Source organism: Lissotriton helveticus, chromosome 12, assembly GCF_964261635.1.
Source record: "Lissotriton helveticus chromosome 12, aLisHel1.1, whole genome shotgun sequence".
In the NCBI taxonomy this organism is placed as follows: domain Eukaryota; kingdom Metazoa; phylum Chordata; class Amphibia; order Caudata; family Salamandridae; genus Lissotriton; species Lissotriton helveticus.
The window spans coordinates 596077751-596105348 of NC_136073.1; the positions used below are offsets into that span (position 1 = coordinate 596077751).

Genomic DNA, 27598 nt, shown 5'->3' on the forward strand with positions numbered 1-27598 from the left:
CACTACACTCTACTCTGCAACATTGCTCTTTCCACCACTGAACCCTACACTATTCTACTCTGCATCACTCCACTCTACGTCAATCCACTTTAAGTCACTTTAATCTACTCTGCACCTCTGCACTCTACGACATGCTAGGCCATTTCACTCTACTCTGACGTAATCTACTCAATGCCACGCAAGCCTATGCCACTATATTCCACTTTTCACCACTCCACACTATGCCACTCTATTGTAAACAGCTGCACTCTACGCCTCTGCACTGTACACCAATGCTCTCTACACCACTTTACTCAAAACCAATACATTCAATGCCATTTCACTCTATGCCAGTCTTCTCTGCATCACTGCACAGTATGCCACTATATTGTATGTCACACCACCGTCACTACACCACTGCACTCTAAACCACTCTACTCTACACAACTGCACTCTATGAAACTCTCCTCAATGCCACTCTACTCTATGCCACTGCACTCTACTCTGCACTACTCTATGTGTCTTTACTGCACTCTCTGCCACTGAACTCTATGCCGCTCTACTCTATAGCACTCTACTCTGCACCACTTTACTCTATGCCACTGCACTCTACTCTGCACCACTCTATGCCACTCTATTGCACTCTAAGCAAATGCACTCTACACCACTACACTCAACACCATTCTAATCTACTGTGCACCACTGCACTCTATGACACTGTACTCAACGCCACTTCACTCTGTGCATCCCTACTTTACTCTATGGCATCCTATTCTATGCCAGTGAACTTGTCCCCACTCTACTATGCACCACTGCACAATTCACAACAGCACTTTACACTACTCAAATCTAGGCCACTGCACTCTGCACTGCTCCACTCTGTGCCACTGCACTGTACGCTAATTCACTCTATGACACTGCTCTGTACCACTCCACTCTTCCCTGTACCACTCTACACCACTTCATTCTACTCTGAAACAACATATTCTAAGCCACTGAACTCTTACCACTCTAATCCACTCTGTGCCACTCCACGCCACTCCACTCCACTCAGCAACACTCCACTCTTAGCCAATACACTCTTTGCCACTACTCTATACCACTGTGCTCTACTCTGCATCACTCAACTTTACCCTACACCACTTCACTCTACTCTGAAACAATTTACTCTACGCCACTGCACTCTATTCCACTCTGCACCACTCCTGTCAATACCACTGCAATCAACGTTGCATCACTTTACTTTATGCATCATTCTCTACACCACTACTCTATGCCACTGCATTCTGCCCTGCACCACTATACTCTACCCTGCACCCCTCCACTCTACTCTGAATCAATCTACTCTATGCCACTGCGCTGTATGCCACTGCACTCTACGCTACGCCTCTGCAGTCTACGTTTATGCCACTGTACTCTAAACCACTGCACTCTACACCACTTTTCCTCAAAACCAATGCACCCTATGCTACTGTGCCTAAGTCAACTACTTTGAACCACTGCACTTTATGCCACTATACTCTACAACATTCTACTCTATGCCACTGCACTCTAAGCCACTGCATCACTCCAAACCATTCTATTCTATTCCGCACTACTGTACTCTACATCACTGCTCTCTACACCGCTCTACACCATGCTACGCCCCTGCACTCTATGCCCCTGCACTCTACTATGCATCACTCCACTCTATGTCACTCTCCTGCACTCTTTGCCACTGCACTCTCTACACATTGCACTCTGCACCACTGCAATCTACTTTGCACCACTGTACTCTATGCCGATGCTCTCCACACCACTTAAATCAAAACTCCACGCCAGCCTACTCTGCACCACTATACTTTACACCACTTCACTCTAAGCCATTCCACTATACTCCACTCAATGACACTCCACTCCACAATACTCCTCTCTAAGATGCTCTAATCTATTAAACTCTTCACCAAGTGACACTCTACATAACTCTATGCCACTCCACTCTACAGCACTGTACTACACTCCATGGCATTCTATGACACTACTCCACTCTATGATGCTCTACACAACTCCCTTAATGCCGCTTTACTTTACTCAATTCTATGACACACTACTCCACTTCAGCCTCTATGCCACTCCACTCCAACACTCTATGCCACATCACTCAATGCCACTCAACTCCACAACACTCTACTCCACTCCACTCTATGACAATCTACGCCACTCTAACCTGCAACACTCTACTTCACTCTACGCAACACCCTCGATGCCACTCACTCCACTCTTCTCTACTCCACTCCATGACACTGTACGCAACTCAACTCTACGACACTCTGCTCAACTCTGACACTGTTCTCCACTCTATGTTTCTCAACTCTACGGCCCTTGTACTCTATGGCACTGTATTCCCTCCACGACACTCCACACCACTGTACACTACTCTATGACACTCCACTTTACTCCTCTCCACTCAACTCTACTGCACACCAATCCATACCTCTCCACTTTGTGACCATCATTTAGGTTACTGTCAAGTGACATTTCATTTCAAGGATTCAGTCTTTCAAGGCTTTATAGTGTTTCCCACTGCTTAAAAAGTGGGTTATTTCGGATACTTATCACTTTCCATGGATGTCATTGCAGGTTTTACTCACGAGAAAGTGTCAGTCAAAGTGCCACACATTTGGTAAAAGAATGTCATTCATATGTAGCCATGGAAAAGTCATACAAAAGCTATTAGACAACCTGGTAGCTATGGTTTTGTGTGGTTGTAGGCAGGGCCATTGAGTCCTCGGATCCACAAGCACGAGACACATACATGGGCACTGTCCACGAATAACGAACTAGCATACCATAAGAGGCATAACATTACTCAAAAGAAAATCCATGTTTCACATTTTTCATTGTGTTCCATCACCCACTTTGGGGTGCACAGTCCATTATGAGACAGGTATCAAACTACACTGTGCAGGAGGGGCTAGTCTGAAAAGTGATGTATGTTTTTTTTTGCTGTGATCGTACGCCGGAAGCTTATAGTATGTGAATGACTGAAGTAGAACTAGATCTGGCCCTGGGGTGCAGCGCCTTACAGTGTGATGGAGGAAAGAAGCATGACAGATTCATGTGCTAAGTAAAAATGTAATCCGCTGCAAGTTAGGATTTACTCAGCAATTCCCGAGATGTGTTCAGTTTTAAGTTGTATTTTTCAATTCATATCTATGACGACCGGAGTCACTGATTTGATGATTCTGAAGGGTCTTGGACATCTTGTAAAATATCCCAGCCACCTATATCGGTTAGGTTTACCTGCCTGTGTGGTAAATAATCACAAATCTTTGGTATTTAAAGAAAGACTGTTGTGGAAGGCCATGTCGTGCTTGGAGAGCCGAGAAAGTATGCAACCCAGGTACATCAAAAAGCCGTCCCAGGGTTTTAAACCATTATGTGAACCACCGTCTGATCACTGGGTCATGGAAAAGAGGTGGGATGTTGAGATTGCCCTAGAGCGGAGTGTACGGCTGTATAAATGGCATGGCATATTTAGTGCAGATTTCCCTCTAGATCTGATGAATATCCTTAATGGTCTTAAACTGCACATGTTTAAAAAAATTCAGGTCTGACCGTCTGCAGGGAAATCTGAGGTCAGAGCCAAGAGCCAGCTGGTAACCCAGTGTAAAAGAATTAGGATCATTATGTGTAAGTAGATTCAGAATATGCATTTCAAAAGCAGCCCAAAAATATAGCTTAAAATCAGGCAGTAGCAGCCCGGATTAGCTGGTAGTTTAATAAGACGTATTGCCTGCCTCTTTTATAGCCCCATAAACAACTGCAAATGACCCCCCTCAAGTCGCTTAAAGAATGAGTCAAGCACTCACAGCGAAATAGAGTGAAGTAGATAAAGACATTTTGGAAGAATGTTCATTTTAGCAATATTATCACCCTGTTAAACTAAGTGGGAGACGACTCCATGATTGCAATTTAAAACTTCAGTCAAAGTTGACAGAGGTCCACTGGATGGATGCCTACTCCCTCCTGAAATGTATACCCTATTTTACAAAGCTGAAAGGGTCCGAACAGGACACCGCTACCTTTTGCGTATAAGTTACTACCCTAATCAAAGTGTTCATACCGTAGCAATGATTTGCAACCGTATTCCATGTCACAAAATACTAATAAATAAGCTATTGAATCGCTACTTGGAAGGCACCCCACAACACACCCTTCCGAAACAGTAATTTGTAAAAAAAAAAAAATTACAACTCATTTTAAGAGGCAATAAAATGTTACCCAATCCAAAAATGGGTTTAGAACATAGAGGAAAACTCATTAGTGGTTGCATACTCATACATTTAGCGGCTGCTAAAAAGTTCCATACCTCTTGCCTGCTGTAGAGAGAAACTCATTAGTGATTGCATACTCATACATTTAGCAGATGCAAAAAAGTTCCATACCTCTTGCCTGCTGTAGAGAGAAACTCATTAGTGATTGCATACTCATACATTTAGCAGATGCAAAAAAGTTTCATACCTCTTGCCTGCTGTAGAGAGAAACTCATTAGTGATTGCATACTCATACATTTAGCAGATGCAAAAAAGTTTCATACCTCTTGCCTGCTGTAGAGAGAAACTCATTAGTGATTGCATACTCATACATTTAGCAGATGCAAAAAAGTTCCATACCTCTTGCCTGCTGTAGAGAGAAACTCATTAGTGATTGCATACTCATACATTTAGCAGATGCAAAAAAGTTTCATACCTCTTGCCTGCTGTTGACAAATGGGGCATTTTTCCACACACTGTGCCAACCACATGGTTCAACGTTTGGTTGGACTGAAAATGACTCGCATAAGGATTGTGTTCTCAAGGAAGGGTGGAGTGTTTTCAAGAATCAGGCGTTCAGTGGCCATAAAGGCCTAGCCTGTATTTCAAAATGACATTTGAGAACAGGTTAGAGCACATGACAAAGTATGACCCATTGGAAGTTGGTACTCTTGATCATGCTTATCTCAGGGGCAACAGATAGGCAAGAATCCAATATGGTCCCCTGAGTAATGAATTTTTGCATTCTTGTTGTGGCTGTTGCCAAAAATCGTGGCTTTATGAAAGGTTCTACTCTTTAATTTACAGGTCCAATACAAGTTCATCTAATTTGGGGCAGAAGGCCATTTTCTTTCATCCAGTAATAGATATGATGTAAACGTTTATGAGATTGCCTTGGCTCTACTGAGGATGGCCAAAGGAGACATTGAGCTTTGTCATGAGTGTAGCTTGGAAGCGCACATGACACTATCATAAGTGTTTCGCAACTCGTATGTACATAAAACTGCATGGGGAGGGAGCACTCTGAGGAATGGCGCAGCCCACCTTTCCTTGCACGACTAAGCCAATCCTAATATGATTAGTTTTAAAAGTGTACGCTGCTAAATGCATAGCTATCGTTATGTATGGCGCAGACCTGTGGGGTTTTAGGCCTGTTAAACTTCTTCAAGTGATTGAAGATAACTTTTTAAAATCCATTCTTTCCTTACCAAAATCCACGGCAAGCTTTATTGCTCATCAGGAATGCGGGGTGGATTTTCTGGAGGACCGGGTCGCTATGGCTCCCCTCCTGAAATGGATATCTGTGTGGCTCAACCCAGAGCTTGAAGTTAATCACGAAATCCTGAAGGACTGCCTTAATTTAGATCACTGGAACAAGATCCCCTGGCTGAACTATGTTGAGCAGTTGTGTATTAAGCTAGGAAGGCCTGAATTGTTCCATAACCCCTCTGCCCTCGTGAAGGCAGACTTGAAGTGGACAAAGAACACCTTTTTGTTGTACAGTGGAATGAACAGGGAAAACAGGGAGTTGTTAAAACCCTCGGTTAGGTCGCATCAATTGATTGTTTCCTCAGACCATGATCCGGAACTTTACTTGAAGGTCGTAAACAACCCAAACCATAGGTACCTTCTTACCAAGTTCCGTCTGAATAAAGTTCACTTGTTAATCTCTGGCCGCCCTGGCTGGACCAGGGACTCGGAACTGAATATATGTACTTGTGATGGACACTCAATTATGGACACTGCCCACTACTTGTTCTTTTGTATCCACTTCAAATCTATCAGGGAAAAATTTATTATTCCCCTGCTAAAAGGGAGGGGGTTTAGGCAGGTTAAACCAGCTTTATTATACCTTCAGATGTTAAATGATATCTGGGAAATCTATAACGTGGCCACATTTTTAACTATTGCAGTCAGATTGGGTAAAAAGATCAATTGGGTGTAGAATACCTACCTACAACAATCATGCTTACTGTAAAATTGAATCTAGTTTTTTAAAAATTGTAATGTTTTTATTTGATTGATAATTGTAACCTTTTTAATGATATATTGTGATTTTTGGACCATTGTTTATGTGTGTTTTGTACTTTTATGGTTTTGAAAAATTCGAACCGAATAAAGTATTTCTTGACTTGACTAGTTGGCTTAGATTGTATAGGATATTACTGTCTCAACCTAAGGGCATGACCTTTTCACTCTAGTCACCACTAAGAAATATGCTAATTTGACCTTGTGGCAGGCTCTGGAGCTTCAAGGAGTAGGTTGGTCTTCAGCGAGAAAGAGGTGGTTAGCCGCCCCGATGTGTGCTTCTTCGATCTCTTTTAATCATGTTGGACTGTATTTTGAATGGTCATCAGGAATTAGCTTGTGATGTACAACACACCCTTTTGTAATAAGGGTAGTTTTCTGGGGGACTGTAAATTTGTACAAGTCACTTTGCTGCTCTGTCTGGTGACTTCATCCCCCAGCTTGCCCTGCGGCTGGAGCCGCCAACGAGCTCAGACCGAGCCAGGAGGCACATTTAAGCGTGATCGGGCTCTCCTAGTGTGGGAGCCCTTTCTTGCACAAGTCTCTTTGCTGTTCTCTCTAGGGACTTCATCCCTCATCTTGCCCTGTGGCTGGAGCCACCAACAAGCTCAGATCACAACAGGAGGCGCATTTGAGTGTGACCAGGCTCCAGCAGTGCAGTAGCTCTTTCCTGCACAAGTAACTTTGCTTCTTTGTCTGGGGATTTCATTCCCCATCTTGTCCTGTGGCTGGAGCTGCCAACAAGCTCAGACTGCGACAGGAGGCGCATTTAAGCGCGACCGGGCTCCCGCAGCGCGGGACGTGCACGGGTAAAGCCCGGGCCAAGGGCCGGCCCATCTGCGCCCGTATTACCTGGAGGCCGGCTGGGCTGAGACCCCATCGTGGACCCATTATGAGGAATCTGGAAGAGTGAGGCCCAGGGGTGAGTCTCCCACCTACTGCTCTTATCCTTCTTAAACCATGGATCTTGTTCCTTGGGCAAGTCGGGCCTAAACTCAGCCTTATCTCCTGGTTTTTGCCTTTTAACCAAAAAGATAGTCACAGGCTCCTAATAGGGAAGCGTAAACCCCGGGCTCCAATGAGCCAAGCATTACATTCATTAACAACAACACCTTGGACTCTTTCTTGGCAAGAGCAGTTGGGGGTCATCACTATTGAAATTGACTTGGCGGAACGCAGGTTATCGCTGGAGGTGGGGGGGGCCTGGTCCTTCTCTTGGGGGGCTGCTTACTAAGGCCTTGCAGCCTGCCTTACAAGATCATTCAGTATCCCAGCCTAATAACAGCCTATACTGCTCACCTTCTGTGATTCAACTCCCTGTAAACAGTCTATGTTCACCCCAGCCCAAAAGGAAGAGGCAGCCCAAACAACCACCTAAAGCGAAGGGTGCAAAAGGACCTTCTAACATATCTACTTCTCAGCCCAACGCCAATTGTTCGGTTGCACTCAATCTTGTTGCTACGGACTGGGCAGATTTGTTTGGCAAGCTCAAAGATGCAATCCAGCTAAGTATTGCCCCTCTGATTGAAAGAATATTGGCACCTGAGACAGCCATCGCAAAACTGGCTGCTGGGTTTGATCCACTTAAGGACGCTATGAACTCAATCTGTTCCTCGGGAGGGAGGATTACGGGGGATGACCTGCTTACTACGCACAGGTAGCATACTTTGCGAGACTCTTTGCCCAGAGGTAAAGCTGCATATGGGGCAGCTATCTACACTTTCAACCCACCCCAGCTGCTCCTCCAGCCTTCGGCTCCCCCAGTTACACAAGTTGCAAGAAATCCCAGAGCAGCGGATAGCTACCAAAAGACTCACATGGACCAACCAGTCCCTGGGAAGTCGGCGGTCAGACTTAATAAATCAGGTGCACAGCTCCCTTGTTTACATTTGCCGCTGGGCTGTTGTCCCTGCACAGCCATCATGGCAGGGGACCTGAGTTTAAATGCTAATGCTACAGAAAACTTTAGCCAACTGAAAAACAAAGTATGCTATTCGTTGGCAAACAATGTTGACTTTAATTATAAGGATTACGATGATATCCTGTTTGTTAGGAGGGTAGGGTGGGTTGGGTCTATGACTAAGATTTTAGAGGGGGACTGTGTCGTAATCAACTGTATGTTACCCGACTTGGCAAAGCGATTACTCTACAGCTCAGTTGCACTTACCATCAAGAAAGCCTGTATTAACATTCTTCCGCTTGGCTTTTTCTATTGGTATTTGCAGTCGCACCCCATCCCATTGACAGAATGCGCCATCATTCTTGTAGGCTCCCAGCCACCCCCCCTGCACAAATAGCCATCCCTGTGAGTAATAGATTTGATCCCCTAAGTACCCAGGACCAAAACAATTGACTCCAGGACTTATCTTTATGTACCTCTGTGATTAAACCCTTAAACTCAGCGAAGGGTCTCCCAAACTCATTACCTGCAGAGCCAATACCATCAAATGTTCTAGTGCGCTCAATAAGAATCTTAAGCTGGAACATGGCAGGTATTAGGGACAAGCTAGCAGACCCTAATTGGCTTGATGTTACTTCTGTGTATGATAATATTCTGTTACAGGAGACCTGGGCTCTTGACCCGGTTGGCCGGGATGGTTACGAAAGCTTCTGTGCAGTAGCAATCCCTTCTCTTGGTCGATGGCCTTGTGGAGGCCTAATCACCCTAGTAAGATTTGCTGCTAAACTGAGAGTATATCAAATCCCTGTCAAACATCGTGGCACCGAGATTCTTTCGATTCTTAGTTCTAAAGATTTTAACTTTTTTCTTGTGAATTTTTCTAACTCTGTTGGGACCCCAGGTGCCAGATTGAGGCATTCTTTGGAGTAGTATCCTGCCTTGAGCTCAGATCGTTCGCTTATCTTAAGCCCTTCACTATCATAATAGGTGGGGATTTTAACGCTAAGCTGGGTCAATACCACTGTGAGGGTAACCCTTTTGCGCTAGAAGACCCTGTGATTAGCGATTCCGAGTCTGACCAGAGGGGCTGGAAGCTTTTGGAGGCTCTTGGTTAGGCTAGGCTAAGAAACATAAGGCGTTCCAGTCTGTTCAGGGAATTGCCCACCTTTGTCGGGTGGGGAAAAGGGAACATTATAGACTACATCTTTATTTCAAGATCCCTTGATAGTTTGGTTATCCAAGGAGTGGTCCACGTAACCACTTTCAGGGACCATAACCCCATAGAAATTGTGTTAGGAATCAACGTCAGCCCGGGCGTAACTCCTGACCCTGGTCTGACCGGTTTAACCACCAAGGATAAGGGACTGAGGGTAAAGTGGTGTAACCTCTCAATGGCCAAAGTGAACAAGCATGTGGTTACTCGGAACATCGCTATTATCCTGGAGCCCTTGTTAGCCCTAGATACATCACCCGCCCTAGTGGTAGAAGCCTTTAGCCAGCTAAATGAATCCACTGTTAACACCAAAAGGGACATGGCGGGTAAACCCAGGGGTGCCATTCAAGACATGCAGGTCCGCGGACAAGTATTTGCGGGAGGTTTTAAACACCTTACCCCAAAGCGAGGATAATATTAAGGAGGCCAGGAGGGCTTATAAACATGCTCTAGGGAAGCGGAAGGCGGAGCTCAAAGAAGCTTCTTGGGAACGGCTGGATTCCACATGCTCCTCCAGAGATTCCAGGGGTTTCTGGGCAGTGGTTAATGGAAGGCAATGTGGCTGTGCAAAATGATATAGGCTCCTCCATCCCTCCAGCCACTTGGGTTACACATTATCAAAAGGTGTATGCACTGGATAAAGACCTCCCTTTTAATCAGGGTGATGTGGACAATCTGTACCCTTTAGAGCCAAGGGGGTCTATTAGGATGGCGTGTGGATCGCCACTGCCGGGGTGGCGGTGGCAATCCGCCAATTAGAATGGTGGGGGGTACCACGGCAGAAAGACAGTCCGCCGCTTTTCCACCGGTCGGATTGCTGTCCGGGCGGAAAAAGCCCTCAATATGGTGGCAGCGCTTTGCAGGCACCGCCCTTCATATTATGATGCCTGCCTTTCCATGGTGGAGATTCTGCCATGGAAAGACAGGCAGAGATTGGCATTGGGGGCCCGTTGTGGTGGGTGGGGGCTGCATTCGGGGGGGGTACCTAAGGTAGCCCCCTTTATTGGCATTCACAAAGTGGCAGGCACCACGCACTGCCTGTCAAGTTGTGCATGCCAATGCACAACATGCATATTTTGCATTGCGGCGGATGCTGCTTACATCACTGCCCGCTGCATTGTAAAATATGCGGGACGGCGGTCGCATCCTAATTGCCATGGCGGGACTGCCGCACCTCTGGCGGTCGGTCCCGTGTACCGTTACGGTGCCCACCATCGTAATAGACCCCTAAGTTTGAGTTCGAGGAGGTTTAAAAGGCAATTATAGGCAGCCCGTCCAATAAAGCACCTGGGCCAGACGGAATTCCCTGGATTTTTATAGGGATGAACCTCATCTTTGGGCTTCAGTGCGGGTTAATGGTCTTAACGCCGCAACCCAACTTGGTCTTCCTCTAATTTGGATATCAACCACCATAGTCCCTGTATTTAAGAAGGAGGATCAACTGGACCCTTCCTGTTACAGACCAATTTCTCTGTTATGTTCAGTGGTAAAGGTGGTAGGGCGTATTGTCCTTCAGCAAGTGGAAGTTTGGGCTCGGGCTAAAGACATATTCTGCCCTCTCCAATATGGATTCAGAGAAGGGATGGCCACTATAGAACAATGCCTGAACCTCAACCTTATCATAGGGAAATACGCTTTGGCAAAGCAGGGATCTATCTTCCTTGCATTTATGGACCTTAGTAGCGCCTTTCATCATTGGCATTCTGGGGAAGATGGGGCTGCCTGCCGACCTGATCAACTTCCTTAGAGCTATGCACATGGATGTAAATGCACACGTTAGATACGGTACAGAGGGGGAAACTACTGAACCTTTCGTTTTACCACAAGGGGTTAGGCAGGGATTTGTGTTGGCCCCATTACTGTTTTTACTATATATTAACAGCCTAAACACATGTTTGAGTAAAAACGGTGCGGATCTTCCAAGGGTAAAGACAAGCAGGGTCCCGTCCTTGTTATATGCCAACAACGCTGTGCTGATGGTTTGGACGGCAAAAAGGCTAAAACTCCTGGTGGATCTGTTCGTGAAGTTCATGGATGACTTGGACCTAGATACTAACATCTCTAAGATGCATTATATGGTCTGTGGGAGGAGGACAGCCAAGACGAGGCCTATTTATATCAAAGGGCAACACATCACCAGGGTTTCCGCATTTCCTTACCTGGGGAACTCTTTTGACCACCAGAATAACTGGCTTACCTGTGTTTCCAGTCGATGCTCCAAATTCACCCAAGCCTGTTGTGCCTAATTTAGATTTCATTGTCAGTAGGTATGGCCACGAAAATTATCTCACTGCAGTTAAGCACCCCATGGATAGATCCTTACTTACTAAATTTAGTTTGGGCACTATCCCCACGATGATTTGCTTTTCCCTCTGGGTCAGTTTGATCCCCATTCCCTTTTATTCTGTCCTTGTGATGAACGTTCCCCCCCAAACTCTAATACATTTGGTCCTATTCTGTAAATACTATGACCTTTATCGTAGAAGATATCTAATACCACTTTTAAAAGTGAGGGGCGTCACTTAATTACAACCTGCTTTTTTATTCTTACAACTACTACAGGACCAGGTGGTGATGACGGCGGTCATCGGCTAATTAAAAGGCTCCTTATACTGGAACAAAATAATGTGTACATAGTAATAATGATGTATACGATAGGTCAGGGTCCTGATCTTAAATGGATTTTATGTGTTTATGAACCTTTTAAATCGGATGAATTGAACTGGTATGTGTCTAAAAATGTTTTTAAACGTTTTATGTGCTCCCTTTTAATATGTGTTTATGTACTCCTTTTTAACATGTGTTTCTATCTTTTATGATTATTCTGTATAATCGAATAAAGATTATTATCAATCAATCAATCGATCTTGAAGATACTTGGATCTTGTTTGGACTCTTCATGACCTTATCAACCTCCATGGACTTCACACCATTCTTATTGTATTTTCCAGCCTCTGCGGCCATGCTGTGGGCCTGCAGACGGGCACGTGTGGTTTGATATGTCCTAGCAGAAAGTGTATGTTTTTCTACAAAAAAAAAAAAATAACAGTTATGTTGAGTGTTACTGAGCAGGACATAGTATGCCTTTCCTAATTCTCAGTTCATCAGTTTGCTGAAGGTTCTACAAAGTTCCATTATAAATAATTTCTACAACTGACTGGTTGCCCCACTTAGCCAGATGCTACAATAGGCTGAGCTGGGTCTATTCACTGCTTTACTCTATCTCATTACACAAACTCTACAACAAATAGTGCACCTGTTGGCACTGGATCCCTGCCACCACACTAGAAGTTTAGGTACCTTATTTGGAGAGTTGCCCTTCCCTGAGCAAAACATTTCTTAGCCATTGTGAACTCTAATTTATTTTTTGTTAAATTATGGCTTTTTTACTGGCTGTAATCAGTTCAGGGGCTCCTCTACCTGCTACTGATGTTGAACCATGTGAATTTACCCGCACTCTGCTGTAGGCTATTATAGTACACTCTTCACCTAGCTTTGGGTTGATTTAACCAAGATTTCTAGTGATCCTATGCGTGGTTTGGCAGTAATTCATTATAGAGTGATGAAGGGAGATGATGGAGTATCTCTTCATGGCTGATAATGAACCACAGAGAAGCCACCGACACAGTGAGGTGGCTGATAATGTAGATGTGCGTGTTTAGCAATTGGGTGAAGCTCAAGGTATCTTGGTTTGATATTAGGTCATTGGTTCATCGGCTGTCCATGCTATTGATCCATTTGTTAAATACTCCTGTCAGAATTTTTTATACAAATAATTTGTATTAGTGGATTGAGAACTAACTGCAGAAAGGCAGGGGTGCGGCCTGTCCATGGTAAATCTCTCCTGCGTCCAGTACTCCTGTATACATAACGTTTTTGGAATAGACTGTCAAACCTATCAAACTTGGTTAGGTCACTGTTTTTTTGCTTTTATGTTTTAATTCAAAGTATCTGGTTGAATGGCCACATTCGCTAACAAGCTGGTAGAAATTTAGGTTTCTATCACTGAATTGGTTGTAGATTTTGATGCTGTGCTGGCATTACAAAGTGTATTTCACTCTAATTTTAGTAGTCTTGTGATAGTCTTCTTTATATATGATGTTAGGGGCAGCACACTCATTGTAATTTGATTGCAGTTTTTACTTGCTAAAGTTCATCAGTGCTTCTGTGCTTAAATGAAAACAAAGAGTTCACAGTAAGAATGACGAACCTATCACCAAACTTGATGTTTTTTAGAACCAAGTTCTTGGATTTACTTGAAGGATAGGAGATTGCAGACTTGCATCTGGTGATTTATTTTTATTTCTGTATATTTTGTTAGGTCTTTAGACAGCTAGATGGCAGCTTGAAGGCTCTAAGAAAGTAAGAGGCAGGAAAGAAGTAGTTGGAGTCTTTGGGAAGTATACAAACTCTAAGCTGGATGTATGGGGGTTTTCAATGCACTTATGATATTCAATCAAGTGTATTCAAGGCAGGGAAAGTGATAGAGTGTGTCAGAAAAGCCATATTAGTGTAGTTATCTACCCTCACCCAGGGTAATCGCTTCCGGTTTTGAGTGGCTAACTTCAGACATCTGGTTTGTTTAGTAGAGGAGGAGTCTTGTTGTTAATTTATCATAATTATTATAGGTCTAAATAGTGCTCAGTTACCCATTGGGCATCCTGGTGTTAGGTAAAAAGCTACCTGTCTCAGCGCTTTCCTCAATGAAAGAAGATGTCACATAAGTTGTAGCGTTTGCGGTAGCACTTTCCAAAGCTTGGGCACAGTGAAAAAAAAATGCATGACTACCACTTCGGTCTTTACCTCTTTTGGGGATATAGAGTAGTCATCTATCAGCAAAGCCCAACTTTCATGGAGGATTGTAAGGAGTGATTATCCCAATGGGTGGCCAGTGTAGCTATCTCAAGGGGTCAGACACAGGAGACCCTCTAATGTGTCCCAAAAGAGTTACAACAACCAGGATTTGGATAAACTGAAGTTGCTGTTGCTTGTATTTATGAAGTGCCAAATACTGGGCATTACAATAGTCCAAACATGTGCCAACTATTGTAGGTATGTATAACTTGAAAGCAATAATTAGGAGGTAGCATGGGGAAATCTTTCTTAATACTTTCAAGTGCAAGAAACAAACGGTTGACGGTTTAGATATTTGAGAACTACAGTCGGATTTGTGAGCACAGATGAAGCCAAGGTTGACCACACTGTCTACTATGGTGGGGATGTTGCCTAACTCTGTTGGCCACCAGTCACTTGACCAGTGCACCTTTCATTACCGAGAGTAATGAATAATTTAGACCTCTGTCTTGTATGAGTTAAGCTTGAGAACTTTTTCCTTCATTCATTGTGTGACCAAGGACATACAGACTTTGAAGTTGGCTTGATTCAAATCACATGCTCCATCCAACACGAGGATGATTTTCTTATAGTCTATTTATGACATCACTGCTGTATTGAAGAATCTAACTAATGTAATGAAAGGAGTACACAGATATAGAACAAAGTGGAGCACAAAGATGCACCCTGTGGAACTCCTCGCTTAACGTCTTTAAACTGCAAAAGGAAAGGTTGAGTTGTAACATCTTCAGTGCATTTCTTCACATAGGAAATAATCAAGTTATGTGCTTTGCTTGTGAAGCCTACCTTTAAGAGATGGGATGACGGCATGTATGAGCTACCGCGTTGAATGAAGCCCGCAGTACCCTCAACATCGAATTCATCATGTAGACCAATGCAGTCTCATAACCATGAAAAGCCCTAAATCCCGCATGTTTTTTTCCAGGATATTGTTTCATTCAATAAACGAAGTTAGCGGTTTATCGGCTATTTTTTACCTAACCTTGGACATGACTCGAAGCAATTGAATGGGCCTATAGCTCTTTAAAAACAGAAGGGTTCAGAAAGACCGTTTTTAGCCAAGGGGTAACTAGTGCTTCCAGCAAGAAGGGATCATAAATGCTTTCAAGTAAGCCATTTATTAGTGAAGCTAGCATAGGGGCGATAGTTTTTATGATCATGCAAAGTACCTTAAATGGGCAAGGTGTAGTGCCAGAGGCATTCCCATATATTAAGACCGCATGATGACCTTTGACTACCATTATTTTACTTGACTTTTTGTGTTTTACTTTATCCTAGCTTGAATGTACAACATACTTTTTCCTTGAAGATTTCACAAAGTAGAACAGCCTTGCCACGAACAGAACGTGTGGGATGTGCATTTGAAAGCATGAGAGAAAGAGAATGTACTTCTTGGTTTCGGAGTGCAATGTTATAAGCAGTGGTGCTCAAATGTGCATTATGTTGTACAGTGGGAGATGAAGTGTGTAATGCTATAGGCAGCAGTGCACAAATGTGCATTGTGGTATACATTGGGAAACATGATGAAGTTTTTTTTAATGGCTCTGACATTCCCTCATGCCATCTTGAATCCTGACTCTGTCTCAGGGCTGGACTGAGAAACAAAACCGGCCCTGGCAAAGTGCTCGGGGGGGAGGGGGGGAGGATTTGGGGGTGCGACCGCGCTCGTTGTCCGGGCCGGTTTTCGGCCGATTTTGTTACAGGGTCGTTTTTGCAGCAACGCTGCAAAAACGGCCCTGTAACAAAAAAAAGGCCCCCAGGGGCCCAAAACCGGCCCCCACCCTTGGGGCGCACCGGGTGATTGCCCGGTGCCTGCAACAGCCAGTCCGGGCCTGCTCTGTCTAGCTTGAGCTTTTGAGCACACATGCAGGCCCCAGATTACTCAAGTTGTTTAGGCTATTCAAGTTCAAGGTTGTTTTTGGGAGATTGTTTTCTGTACTGTTGGAGATTTTCGTAAGCTTCGTTAAGATAATCAGCTGGAACATGTGAGAACTCTTTTGCCTTTGGATGCTTGCACGGAGAGTGGCCAACTCCAGAGAGTTTTGTTGGCACAGAGGAGGGCCTCTCAGAAACTTCTAGTGTGCTTTGAGATTATAAAACTTGGGGTTGTTGATTTGGAAACTGGGATTTGTTTGGAACCTGAATGAATGATGAATGTGTCGAATTTAGTGTAGCAGTTCGCGGTTTTCTGAGTCTCTTGACTCCGGCTGTCAATCCCCCACTCTGGAGTGGGCCAAGATGCAGTCTTCGCAGTGTTTGCAGCCAGTGATGTTTTTCTTTTGAGTATTGGCAGTGTGATGTGTGAGTGTCTGTTTGCACATTCAAGTCTCCAGTGGTTATAATCATCTGAGGTGTTATTTTTGGTTATTGCCATTGTGTGTGTGTAGATAGATATACACACACAAAAGATATACACACACAACCACACATTTAAATGTTGTTCATTTGACATCTGGGAAAGCCTTTCCGGTAGAGAGTGTTGCAAAAATTAAACCCCATGCCCTATTCTAAAAACAGTCATTTGACGTATCTCATTTTGTGAGAATGAAATCCCTTTCCTGGTGTTTTTATTGCTTCACCATGATTGTGACTCCGTGAGGGAGGGCGGTGTTTTCCATTATTTGGGAGGGTGAAGCAATAGACAAGGATACAAGAGAGCCATATTTTACCACTTTACACATTGTACAGCTACACATTCTCAGTTACATTAGAGAGTTCTTAAAATGAGGGCTTTGTGAGTTCCTTTTCCTATCCTAAAGAAAATGTGGTTGTTAGTGGCTTAGTTAAGCTTTGCATTAATCACATCAATCTTGTAGAGAAATTAAGAGGACACTGCATCACAGAATGCCAGCAAAGGCATCTGGCAAAGAGTTTGAGGGGGGGACCTAGCCTCTTGAAGTCAATGTATAGTTTGCTGGGTAACAACTGTGGTGTTGTTATGGCCCATATATGGTCAGATATTCACCTAGATAACACTACTGCTGGATTATACATTCTAGAACCAGTGCAATCATTTCGAGAACCTAGGCAGAAGTGAGAGGATCCAGCAAAGAACATCAGGTGGAAGAAGGGAATCTTGTGGAGCCACTGACTTGCAACATTAAGGATGAATCAAGAGCAAATGTGATTCCAAGGGTACAGTCTTGATGCTTAGGGACTGGGATCATAGTCATGGGCGAGTCGCAATTTACAGAGGGAGCATTGGTGCACAGATTCTAGAAGCATGAAATATGGCATTGGTGTGTTAAAACATAGGTAAATTATGCCAATCCATGCCAGTATGGGCAGGAGGCAATGTGCAACATTTTGTTTGACCACCACATCCCCCGGAGTTTGAGATGCAGTTCGGAATTCCTATTTTACACCTGAAATAAAATCACATAACTCAAAATATGGTCATATGAGAAAAGTACAGTACATTTTAATAGTGGCTACTACCCCATGTGCGGCCTTGAGGCACTTTGCAAGTGGGTAGCACGCTACTCTGTAGAGCTAGTGTTAGCTTTCAGTGCTAGCTGTACATATTTTGGTTAGTTGTATATTAGGTCACGTTATTAGAGTTGGCAGACTGATACGTTTCATTGGTTAATGGTCTAAAGGAAGCTAGTGGGGAGTGTTGATATTGATACAGATGTTTCAGTTATGGATAATTTTGCATTCTTGACTGTGTTTTTGTGGGTAAATGGGAGCTTTATTCAAGCATATCTGCCCTATTACAGTTAGAAGACCTATAGAACTGTATTATCGAATGAGTGTAGTGCTGTAGTACAGATCTATGTATTTTGGAATATGATTAATTCATGCAAGATCAATGAAAAGTATGTGGGAGAGTTTGGTACGGTTACGCCAAGGAAATTAAGACTTACAAGACAGAGGAAATAGGAACAGAAGCAGGCTTACACTAATAGGTATAGGAAAAGGTCTGCTGTGTTATTCATGAACATTTGAGATAGGACTATATGCCATGCACTAAGAATATGTACCAGAAGAAACTATAAGACACAGGAGATACAGACAGACTCAGGTTCAGTTAGTGTGGGAACAAATCTAGTATACAATTTATGGACGTTTAAAGAATGGTTCACATGTGGTGTTATGCAATGAGTACAAGTAAAAGTAGAAAATATTTCATAATTGTATTTTTTTTTTATTCAGTGAGTTGCAGCCTTTAAGATTTTGTAGGTTACTGAGAATCCTCAGAGTTCCATGGTGCTCTTCAATGTGCCTGTAATTTAGATTCGATCAGACAATGACTTCTCCATCCAACTTATTTCCAGATGCAATCTTTGTTGATATTGTGCAAGATATGCAGTTTTGGTTGAGAATCAGGGAATGCTATTTTCCTAATTTCTACAGATTAGACTATGTTTCCTTTCCTTTTGGTCGTGAAATCCTTACTCTATTTACGCCATGAGATTCAAGTAGGAAGCCTCTGCCTAAAGTCCATGTGATTTTCAGTGTCACTTGTTTTTTGGTAGGAGTGAATTCCATACTTTAGGCAGACTGGACGGAGAAGGATGTATTACCAACAATTTTTTTATCTGTACTTTTATGATTGCACTTAACAAGCGAATAAAGATATTTTGAATTGAATACCAACAGTTTTATTCTTATGTGGGAAGCAATTGTGGTGCTAACCTGGATCGAAGCATCCGATTGTTGGTGTATTCCTTGTGCTATGTCTGTAAGAATATCGATCCAGATCTGTTTAGTGCATTGTGTCATAACAAATAACTTGAAAGTAGATTTTTTGACAAGAGATTGAGAGGGCAGAGCCTTCTAGGCTGGTCAGATGTGGTTGCAAATCTTATGGTGCAGAAGTTGCCTCGCTGCTGCATTTTTACTTCTTTGGAGAGGTCTTGTAGTACATGTTGATACGGCATGGTATAGGCTATTGACATGGATTAGGCATGAAAGAATGAGTGAGGTGGGTGCGTAGTCCTTTCTCTGGAAGCCCAGGTGAGGGACGATGTGTTGAAGGATCCTCATGGTGTTATTTTGATTGAACTGTGGTATGATAGAGAGGGCTGTGAATGCATGATAATTCCTAAATTCCCCCTTGCCGCATGTCTCAACTTCTTCTTATTGAAGCATTAAGTTTGGGGTGACGATCAGCCATTGGTCAGTGGTTTTGAGGCAGTTTTTACTGTGCAGGAGTAAAATTTACTCCAACATCACAAGCCTCTCTCTCTTTTCCCGAGGGATTTAGGGCCATTGGAGGTAATCCCTCCGATCATGCACCCTATTTAGAGTGGGCAGTTGGATGGTTTTTTTTTACTGTCCAACAGTAAAAAATGAAACATGACCGCCTACATGGTGTCATTAGTTTTCAGTATTCCAAAACAAACTCTCGCTTTGGGATTTTGTCTTTAAAAAATAAAGCACTCTGGAAAAGTTTGAAGGACGTCAGTCCATCATGTTTAACAGAGACATTTGTAAAACTTTTCTTACATTGACAGGAACTACCATGATGGCGGAGGTAAAGTCGTCAGTGCCCAGGTCTGCTTTTACTTCATTCACCAAACCTTAAATCAAGCACTCATGCTTTTTAATGGGGTTTCATAATGTACACTGTTGAATGCAGATCCTAATAGGTCGAAGAGAAGTACTGAAGCCACTTCATCTTCATCCATAGAAATTTTCAGGACATCTCATGTGCAAATCATAGCAGATTCAGTGCCTCTGACCGTTTTATGCATGGATTTGATGCTAACCTAGTAGATTTGGCCACACACCTCAGTTACTGCACTCAAGTCATTACTGCCATTTCTTAATATTAAATAATCTGCCATGATACACACTCATTATGTGTTTTTGTCCCAATGTAAATACAACTTGATTACTTCAGCATACCACACGTTACATTTAATAAATGAACACACATAGGCTGTATTTTTTAAGAAACTAATAAAGAATTTTTTTAACTGTACAGAAGATGTGATTTGAATACATTTTGAAATAGAAAAACGTCAAAGGGAATTATTTCAATTTAGAGCCAAGGTTCACTATATACCTCCTGCAGTTGGATTTTAACACCTAGGGGTACCCTCTCCCTGCATCTAGTCTTTTCTACTGCTTAAACTAGTACTTTTTCAGGGGTAGAAGTGGCAGCTTGTCAACGTTGTGCTGTCCCGTGCAGTCTATTTTTTTCCTGACTTGGGGTGTCCATTTTTTTCTGTAATGTTGGTTATCTGGGCAATGCTCAGGTAACTGGGAAACATCCAGAGTATATCCCGATTCTGAGTGCTGGCTACTATCCCCTCAAAGCATATATGCTGGGACTGGCGAAGGCAGCATTATATCACCGAGAGGGACTAGCTTTTTTTCCTCTAATACTGTGGGGAGACTACCTGATAGCTATCCTTAGTTGACGATCCATCCAAACCCCCTAAATGGGGGTTCCGCTACTTCCTTACATCAAGTGTGGAGTAAGTGGACGAGTGAGTTTTTGTCTTTCTCATACAAGTCATACAACTGAATAGTGAAGTCTTTTTGGGTCCCAAGTGCTTCACAATATGGTGACTCCCCTTTAGGAGTGCTGGCTTTGACCATGGTGGGCACTCTAGCCTGCAGGCATATCTTCCTGAGACGAGCCTATGCAAAACCTTACTCTACCTACTGGGTACAGCCTGCTTATGTTGTTAGTTCATATTTCATTTAGTCAAGTAAAAACTGATACATCTGAAGTGGCATCCACCACCTAAACTGTTTCAAACTGGTCCCACCTGCAAATCTTTGCTTCAAATCCCAGAAAACCCTGGATCATAGAGTATATGCACTCCCTCAGGAATTGGGCTGGGGAAGTGTCTAAGCTTAGAAAAAAGGCAGATGACTGGAAGGCTCCGGCTTTATACCGTTAGCACTGTACGAAGATAAAAATTGGCACATTGTGCAATTGTCGCATTCACTATTAAAGCCAGGGGATTCTACAACCAGAGTAAAAACAAACAAGCTGGGAGTGGTGACACCTTTTTAAGCTTGTTACTCTCCCTGCAGACAGGAAGTAAATCTAGCATCTCTTGGGAATCCCTACCTGCTTTGAGCCAAGAAGAGAAGGTGAGCTTCTGCCTGTCTGAGGATGTGGACCGTATCTCGCAGGAGTGGCAGATCCTGGGTAAACAAGTAAAAGGCCCAGCTGACTAGAGATTCTGCATGCATGATGCCTCAATTGACGGAGGCCCCTCAAAGAGTCATAAAAGCCCACAGCCCACTTGGCAAGGAGAAACAAGAAACAAAGAACTACAACATCTGGGACATGGAGCTGAAACATCCATGGTCTTTAAAAAGCATTAGCCTTTATGGTGCAAACCCCATACCATACCCAGAAAGTGCTAGTTTCCCTCAATAAGGCATATATTAATAGCTCCTTCGTGTGATAACTGCGTGCAATTTATGAAGTGGAAGGCATGGATGGATACAGATTTAGTTGAGGGTGCAGTACACGGGAAAATAAGTGAACCATTGCAGTCCAATGGCAAGGATGGCAATGTAGTCTTTAAAATAGCAGAAACGGATTTGTGTGTACAATCACTGCTGTTGCAATGAGAATGCCCCTGCATGGCATACAGGTGGGTACCCCACTCCGAGAGCCCACCAACACAACAGCAAGTGTATCTGGTAAACGGACTGTCATTTTAGCCCTGGCATCTCACTATTTTAGCCTCTGAACAGAAACCTGGGCCTTCCCCTGACTATAGGAAGTTTTTAAAAATGAGCCTTCATAGTGGACAAAGGACTACTAACCTTAATATGAATAAGGCATATAAGGAAATAGTGGCAGCAGACCATGTTTTGAGCTTAAACAGAGTGACCAGACCTTTTTATCTGTGTCAGTCAGACAGTGGACTACTGATCACTCTTGTGTATAGTTCTGCTGATATTTGAAAACTAGAACTTGGTGCTGACATCCTGAGTCTATGTCAAGTGCATGTGCATGCAGAATGTGTGTGTGTAGGACATGTCTGGTAGTAGGACACTGTGTGTGTACGAGTCTGAGTACTGAAACCAGTGGGAACCATTTTGGATGCTCCTGTGTTGCATTGTCTCACGTTTAGAATGCAGCCAGCTGCATTCTAGAGGGAAGGTTGCCGGGGGAAAGATGAATGCGGAGGGAAGAGGAGAACCGTTACGGAGCTGGCTGACAGCTCCTTCCTGGTGTTGCGGTGCACATAAGTGTGACCAAGCGTAGATTGAGAGCAGAGTACTGGTGGCCGGGGTTGGATAAGGATGTGGAAAGAATGGTAAGAGATTGTTTGGCATGTGTTTGGAGCGATAAGTCTCAGAGAATGGTAGAGTATCCTCCTGTGGTAGTAGAAAATATACATTATCTGTGGAAGAAGATAGGATTGAAAATTTCTGGGCCATTTAATGTCTGAGGTTCCCATCCTAAATAATTCATGGTAGTAATTGATTATTACTCGAGGTGGCCTGAAGTAAAGTTTACGGATCAGGTGACAACACTGGATTTGATAAGATTTTTGTAAGAGTTGTGGGAACGAGAAGGCATACCAAAGTCTGTAGTGGCTGATAATGGGGTGCAATTTGTGTCTCAAGCCATTAAGGATTTTTTAAGGGTGAATGGAGTAGAACATATAAGATAATCAGTTTATTATCCCCAAAGTAATGGTCTTGTCAAAAGATGGAATCGAACCCTTAAGGAAGGCATACAGTTGGATTTGTGTCAGGGTAGTCACTGGAGGGACCACGGCACAATATAGAGGATGAGGACAACTTACCTAGACAGTGGAAGTTTATTGCATGCATTCCTGAGGGAAAAGAGTGCATCCAGACACCGAAGTGAGATGGATGGTGTCAGGGCAACCATTAGAAATGTCATGAAGAAAAAGTTAGCAAGGGGCTAATGACTGATTCTTCTTGAGCACTGACTTTGGTAGATTGTAGGGGTATGAGTGGATGGCAGTTCATGTTCTGCAAGTTGAGTAAGTTTCGAGGTCTGGCCTGCTCTTTTGTCTGTCACTAATTACTACTGCGACGAGGCTGGTGACTGCTAGGGAAGAAACTGCACTTCATTCTGCCCTTGTTGTGGGTGCTAAAGTTTGGCCCCAGTCCTCCATGCTTTGACACATCTCTGTACAGAAAGGCTGTGCCTGGACAGCATCCTGAGAAGGGCACTTGAAAGCAGTGGCGACTGGTGGTGTTAGAAAATGATAGGGTGCAAAGATTGCGATAGAAACTGAGCCCGACACTAGAGGTGGCTGGGTCACAAAGCTCTAGTCTGGCTTTGGCAGGGCCAACAGTTTATTGGACCCGCGAGTCCCAAAATAGCTGAGTCTGAAGTGGTTGCTGCCTGACATCCACACTGTGAAAAGGAAAAGCAGTGACCTTTATGAAAACGAGGGAAAAGAAAAGATATCTTTCTACTTGTTGAATTGTGAATTGCACAGTGTGAAATAGAAAAATCTGGCCCAATCCTGGCTTTCCTTATTGACAAAATTGTGTCAAACTAGGTAATTATTAAATTTTACCGTTTCCCCTTTATCTCCTGTATTCCATATCAGAGCACCTTGAAAAACAGTAGTCCAAATAGTGTTCTGTACACAGATGTCTCGTGCTTGATTTAATAGACTATACTGCTGCACGATGTATAATGACCTGGGACACATAGAGGGTTAAAATAATGGACTTGCCTCATGTTGAACTAATGGCATCTGCATCAGGGTGCGGGATGTGTCCTCGTGTAAAAGTACACTCTTAAACTTTCAAGAGATGTTATCATATTTGTAAATAAATGTTGCTGCAATATTTGCCATTGGCTCGGCTTCCCCTGTACTTTGTTGGCTCGCCCGCCCTCTAGCAGACACACACTCCTACAAACACTTCTCTCTGGATATGGACACTCACACACTAGAGGAAGGCGTACACAGCCATGCACACATATCAGTGCCATTCAGCCCTCCATCACTCTGCTGCAGTCAGGCCCTCTGCTCACAAGTGACTGCAGCACGGTGTGTGACACCAGGGTGGACAGTGGTAACAGAGCACCTTTGTGCTGCAGTCATGTGGGAGCAGAGAGCCTGTCTGCAGCGTAGTAATGGATGGGCGACTGGCGCAGATAAGCATCAACGGAGCGTACATGACGGTGAGGGCAAGCACCCACCACCATCGTGTTAGCCAAGGATACAGCTAAGCTATTACTGCCACACGTGTGTCCAGTACACCGTCAGGAAGTCTGTGGCAGCAACTTCCTGGTAATTAAAACACTAAAAAGTGTGAGAACGAGTGGAGGCCGCTGCCCATGCCCAGCCAGGAAGGGCCAACCTCTGCCACCTTGACTCGGCCAGGCCACCTAGCTCCTAGCTCTCAAAAGTAGAGGGAGCTCAACTGACGGGATCCTGGGCCACAGCGGGGAACGCCTCAAGGCAGACACTGCTAAAATGCTTAAAACTGGGATACGCCCCACACATGGTGCAGCTTCCATCGTTTGTGGCTGAAGGTCCACAGAGAAGGTTGACTGGCACATGCACACCCCACAGAAAAACTATCTTGAGCCCAATTTAAAGTGGAGCTTCAAACCTTTATGCTGCTGAGCTGCTTGTAAACTCCCACTTAGCTGCTCTTCTGCCTCTGATGAATGGTCGGGCTCTGCCCCTCACGCCCATTTACACCACCCACCCTTGCTTAAATAAAATCACCTCAAACCGCTTCTGATGCATGAGCCAGTGGATCCCATCCCCTATCTAGAAACGAAGGAGCCAAACCACCTCATTTGGTTCCAGCTGCACCGAGGAAGGGAGTGCTCTGCAGAATACTCAACGGATTGCTGAGTGAGCAGGGCTGGTGTCTTCCTGACATGAAGTCTTCCATAGGTGAGGGGACATCGCACAAAGTATGGCCTTTCTGCTGGGGAAGCAGCGGGCTGTCTCGGGCCTAGACACCTGCCTACTTGCTGAGGGAGGCCAGGAATCTACCCTGCCCTGCAGTAGAAGAGACAGTCATGGAGAAGCCCAGCCTGTTCCTGGTCTGATGAGCACCCAGAGAAAGATGACTGACTGAGAGAGTGAAACCAAGAGTGACGTGTGCTTCAGTGGGTCTCCAGGTGTATCTCCATGGTTCCAGGTGATAACAGTGAAGGACTGTGTTCATCCACACATCAGCCTGAGTTGCATGCAGCCACCCGGCTGTGTGTGAAACAGCCCAAGGTGAGCTGCACCGGTCTTACCATGTGCATCATCTCTGGTCAGTTTTCCACCTGTTGTGCCGTGTGTAGCAACCCGGGTCAGCCTGCAACTGTCTGACGGAGTGCATCAGCCCATGCTGCTCTTCAACGACCTCTTCAGGTGCATGTGTCTTGGTCAGGTAGCAACAGCCTCACAATGCACTACATCACCCCAGACGCAGGCTGGGACTGCCATGGGTGCCGGCACAGCAGCACCAAAGCCTGCGAGCGGCGCCGGACATTCCAGCAAGGCAGCGGCGGGTGAAGACGTGAGGTGCGCCCACTCTGCCCCGCGGATGCTGCTGGAAACTAAACATGATTACCTTAGGTCCTCACCTACAGTCGAAGAGAGCCACTACCAAAGGAGTGATCAGAGCATGAGGCCTAACATCGGCTTTCTGCCCACTACGACACTGAGGAGTAAGAAAAAGAGTCACAATGTAACCAGAGTCTGAGATTATTCATGCTTGTGCCAAGGCTAACCATGAGCCAATCGGCACAGGGTCACGCAGGAGAAGAGAGCACAGAGAGAAGGGAGGGTGTAGCGCCTACAAGGGAAACATGAGCAGGGATATCACCCTATGCTCACAACCAAATTGCATAACGTTGAGTATTGCTGTGTAATTAACAGTTTCGAAAACAACAAGGGAACCCATTATTATTATTATTTTGAACAACAGCGAAATAAATGAAAGTTTGTGGCGTATAAGGTGTATTAAAGTGTCAATACACCTTATACGCCACAAACTTTCGTTTATTTCGCTTTAAAGGTGTTCTCTTGCAATTTGTTCTCATGACACTGTATTTTCTATGTGTAACAAACCAAAAAAGCTTTACCTGAGCCCCCTGTTGTTCGTTTTCTCCCATGTTGTGTACTCCACTGGCTACGTAGGACACAGGCTTGTGTCCCATTTTATGTATTGCTGTGTATAATTCTCTCTATTGCTTACAAGTAAATATCAGACCTCTGTCCGGCTGGACAAGTCCACTTAATATAGCAACGATGGTGTCTATATTCATTACTTGGTTTCCTATTTTTTCTTTCTGGGGACCACTGTTGTTCAAAATAATGTCTAATTAACAGTAGCTTCTTTTTCAAAAAGTAAACACTAGGCTGGATACTAAAGTTACTATATCTCTTGAGTGAATGTTGAGTTCTGCCCTCGTGCTGACCACACCACCTCCATGAGAAGCCTGTGAACCGAGTGTGGAAATGTCTGTATTTGTCCCAATTGCCGAGCCATGGTAGCATGGAACCCGCGACACCAATGGCCAACAACCTCAACCACCACACAGCTTTGGTCCAGCAGCCCCGTCTGTCTCCCCTGTGCCCTAACCCCACTACTGATCATCACATCATCCTGGGACATAGGGATAGGATTCACATTATTGGTCTTTTACACTTTTGAAGTGAGCGTGGATGTCCGCCAGTGCTTTAAAGCACAACATAGAAGTAGACGCTTGACGCCAGTCCGCAGCAGCGCTCTCATTAAAGTCCCTTATCCTAGTGTGAGCCTCACACTTCACAACTACCCTTTAGACGCCCTCATACACTCAGCATACATATTTCAATCCAACAAGTAATTATTCTTTAAGGAACATGTTTTCTGTATTTCGTCTTGAATCGTAAATGCCACTTTTTGAGGTCCCCCAAGATTTCACTTTTATGAGCTACTTTGCACTGAACCAATAGGAGAATCTTAAACCAAAAGCCTCATAGTGCCATTCATACAAAAGAAATGCAAAGCAGACATACTCTCCTTCCTCATCCCGGCGTCAAGGCACTTCTGAAGCCTGCAGGCCTGGCACTGTCGGCGTTTGCTTTTGTTGATGGTGCAGCTTCGCGTGAACTGGCAGGTGAAACTGACACCTTTGCTGATCGACCGTCTGCAGGTGGGGGTGGAAACCAATGCGAAGAGCAGGAGAGGGCCATGGAGAAAAAACAAAGAAAGCAAATTAAGCACTAAGACAAGATCGAAATGGGTTGCCACTTTTGATGAAAACATGCATAAACCAAAATAGAGACATTTCCAGCAGCATAAACTGCTGTAATGCAATCCATCTCAAGATTCTTTGAGGACAACTTGCCATAACAGAAAGTTTCAAAAAAGGACGCTTGAAAATATGTTCATAAGGCAGAAACTCAAAGGCTA

General features: G+C 44.1%; 1 protein-coding gene across 6 annotated transcripts in view; it reads right to left on the minus strand.

Annotated features, from left to right (window-relative positions):
- Positions 1-27598, minus strand: part of NR1I3 (nuclear receptor subfamily 1 group I member 3) — a 908808-nt gene that overhangs the window by 544143 nt on the left and 337067 nt on the right. For 5 of the 6 annotated variants that reach the window (XM_078671477.1, XM_078671479.1, XM_078671478.1 and 2 more), the window contains exon 3: positions 27202-27332. The exons of the other annotated variant lie outside the window; for it this stretch is intronic. In XM_078671477.1, the coding sequence (XP_078527603.1) occupies positions 27202-27332 (131 nt within the window). The remainder of the gene's footprint in view (positions 1-27201; positions 27333-27598) is intronic. 6 annotated transcript variants of the gene reach the window in all.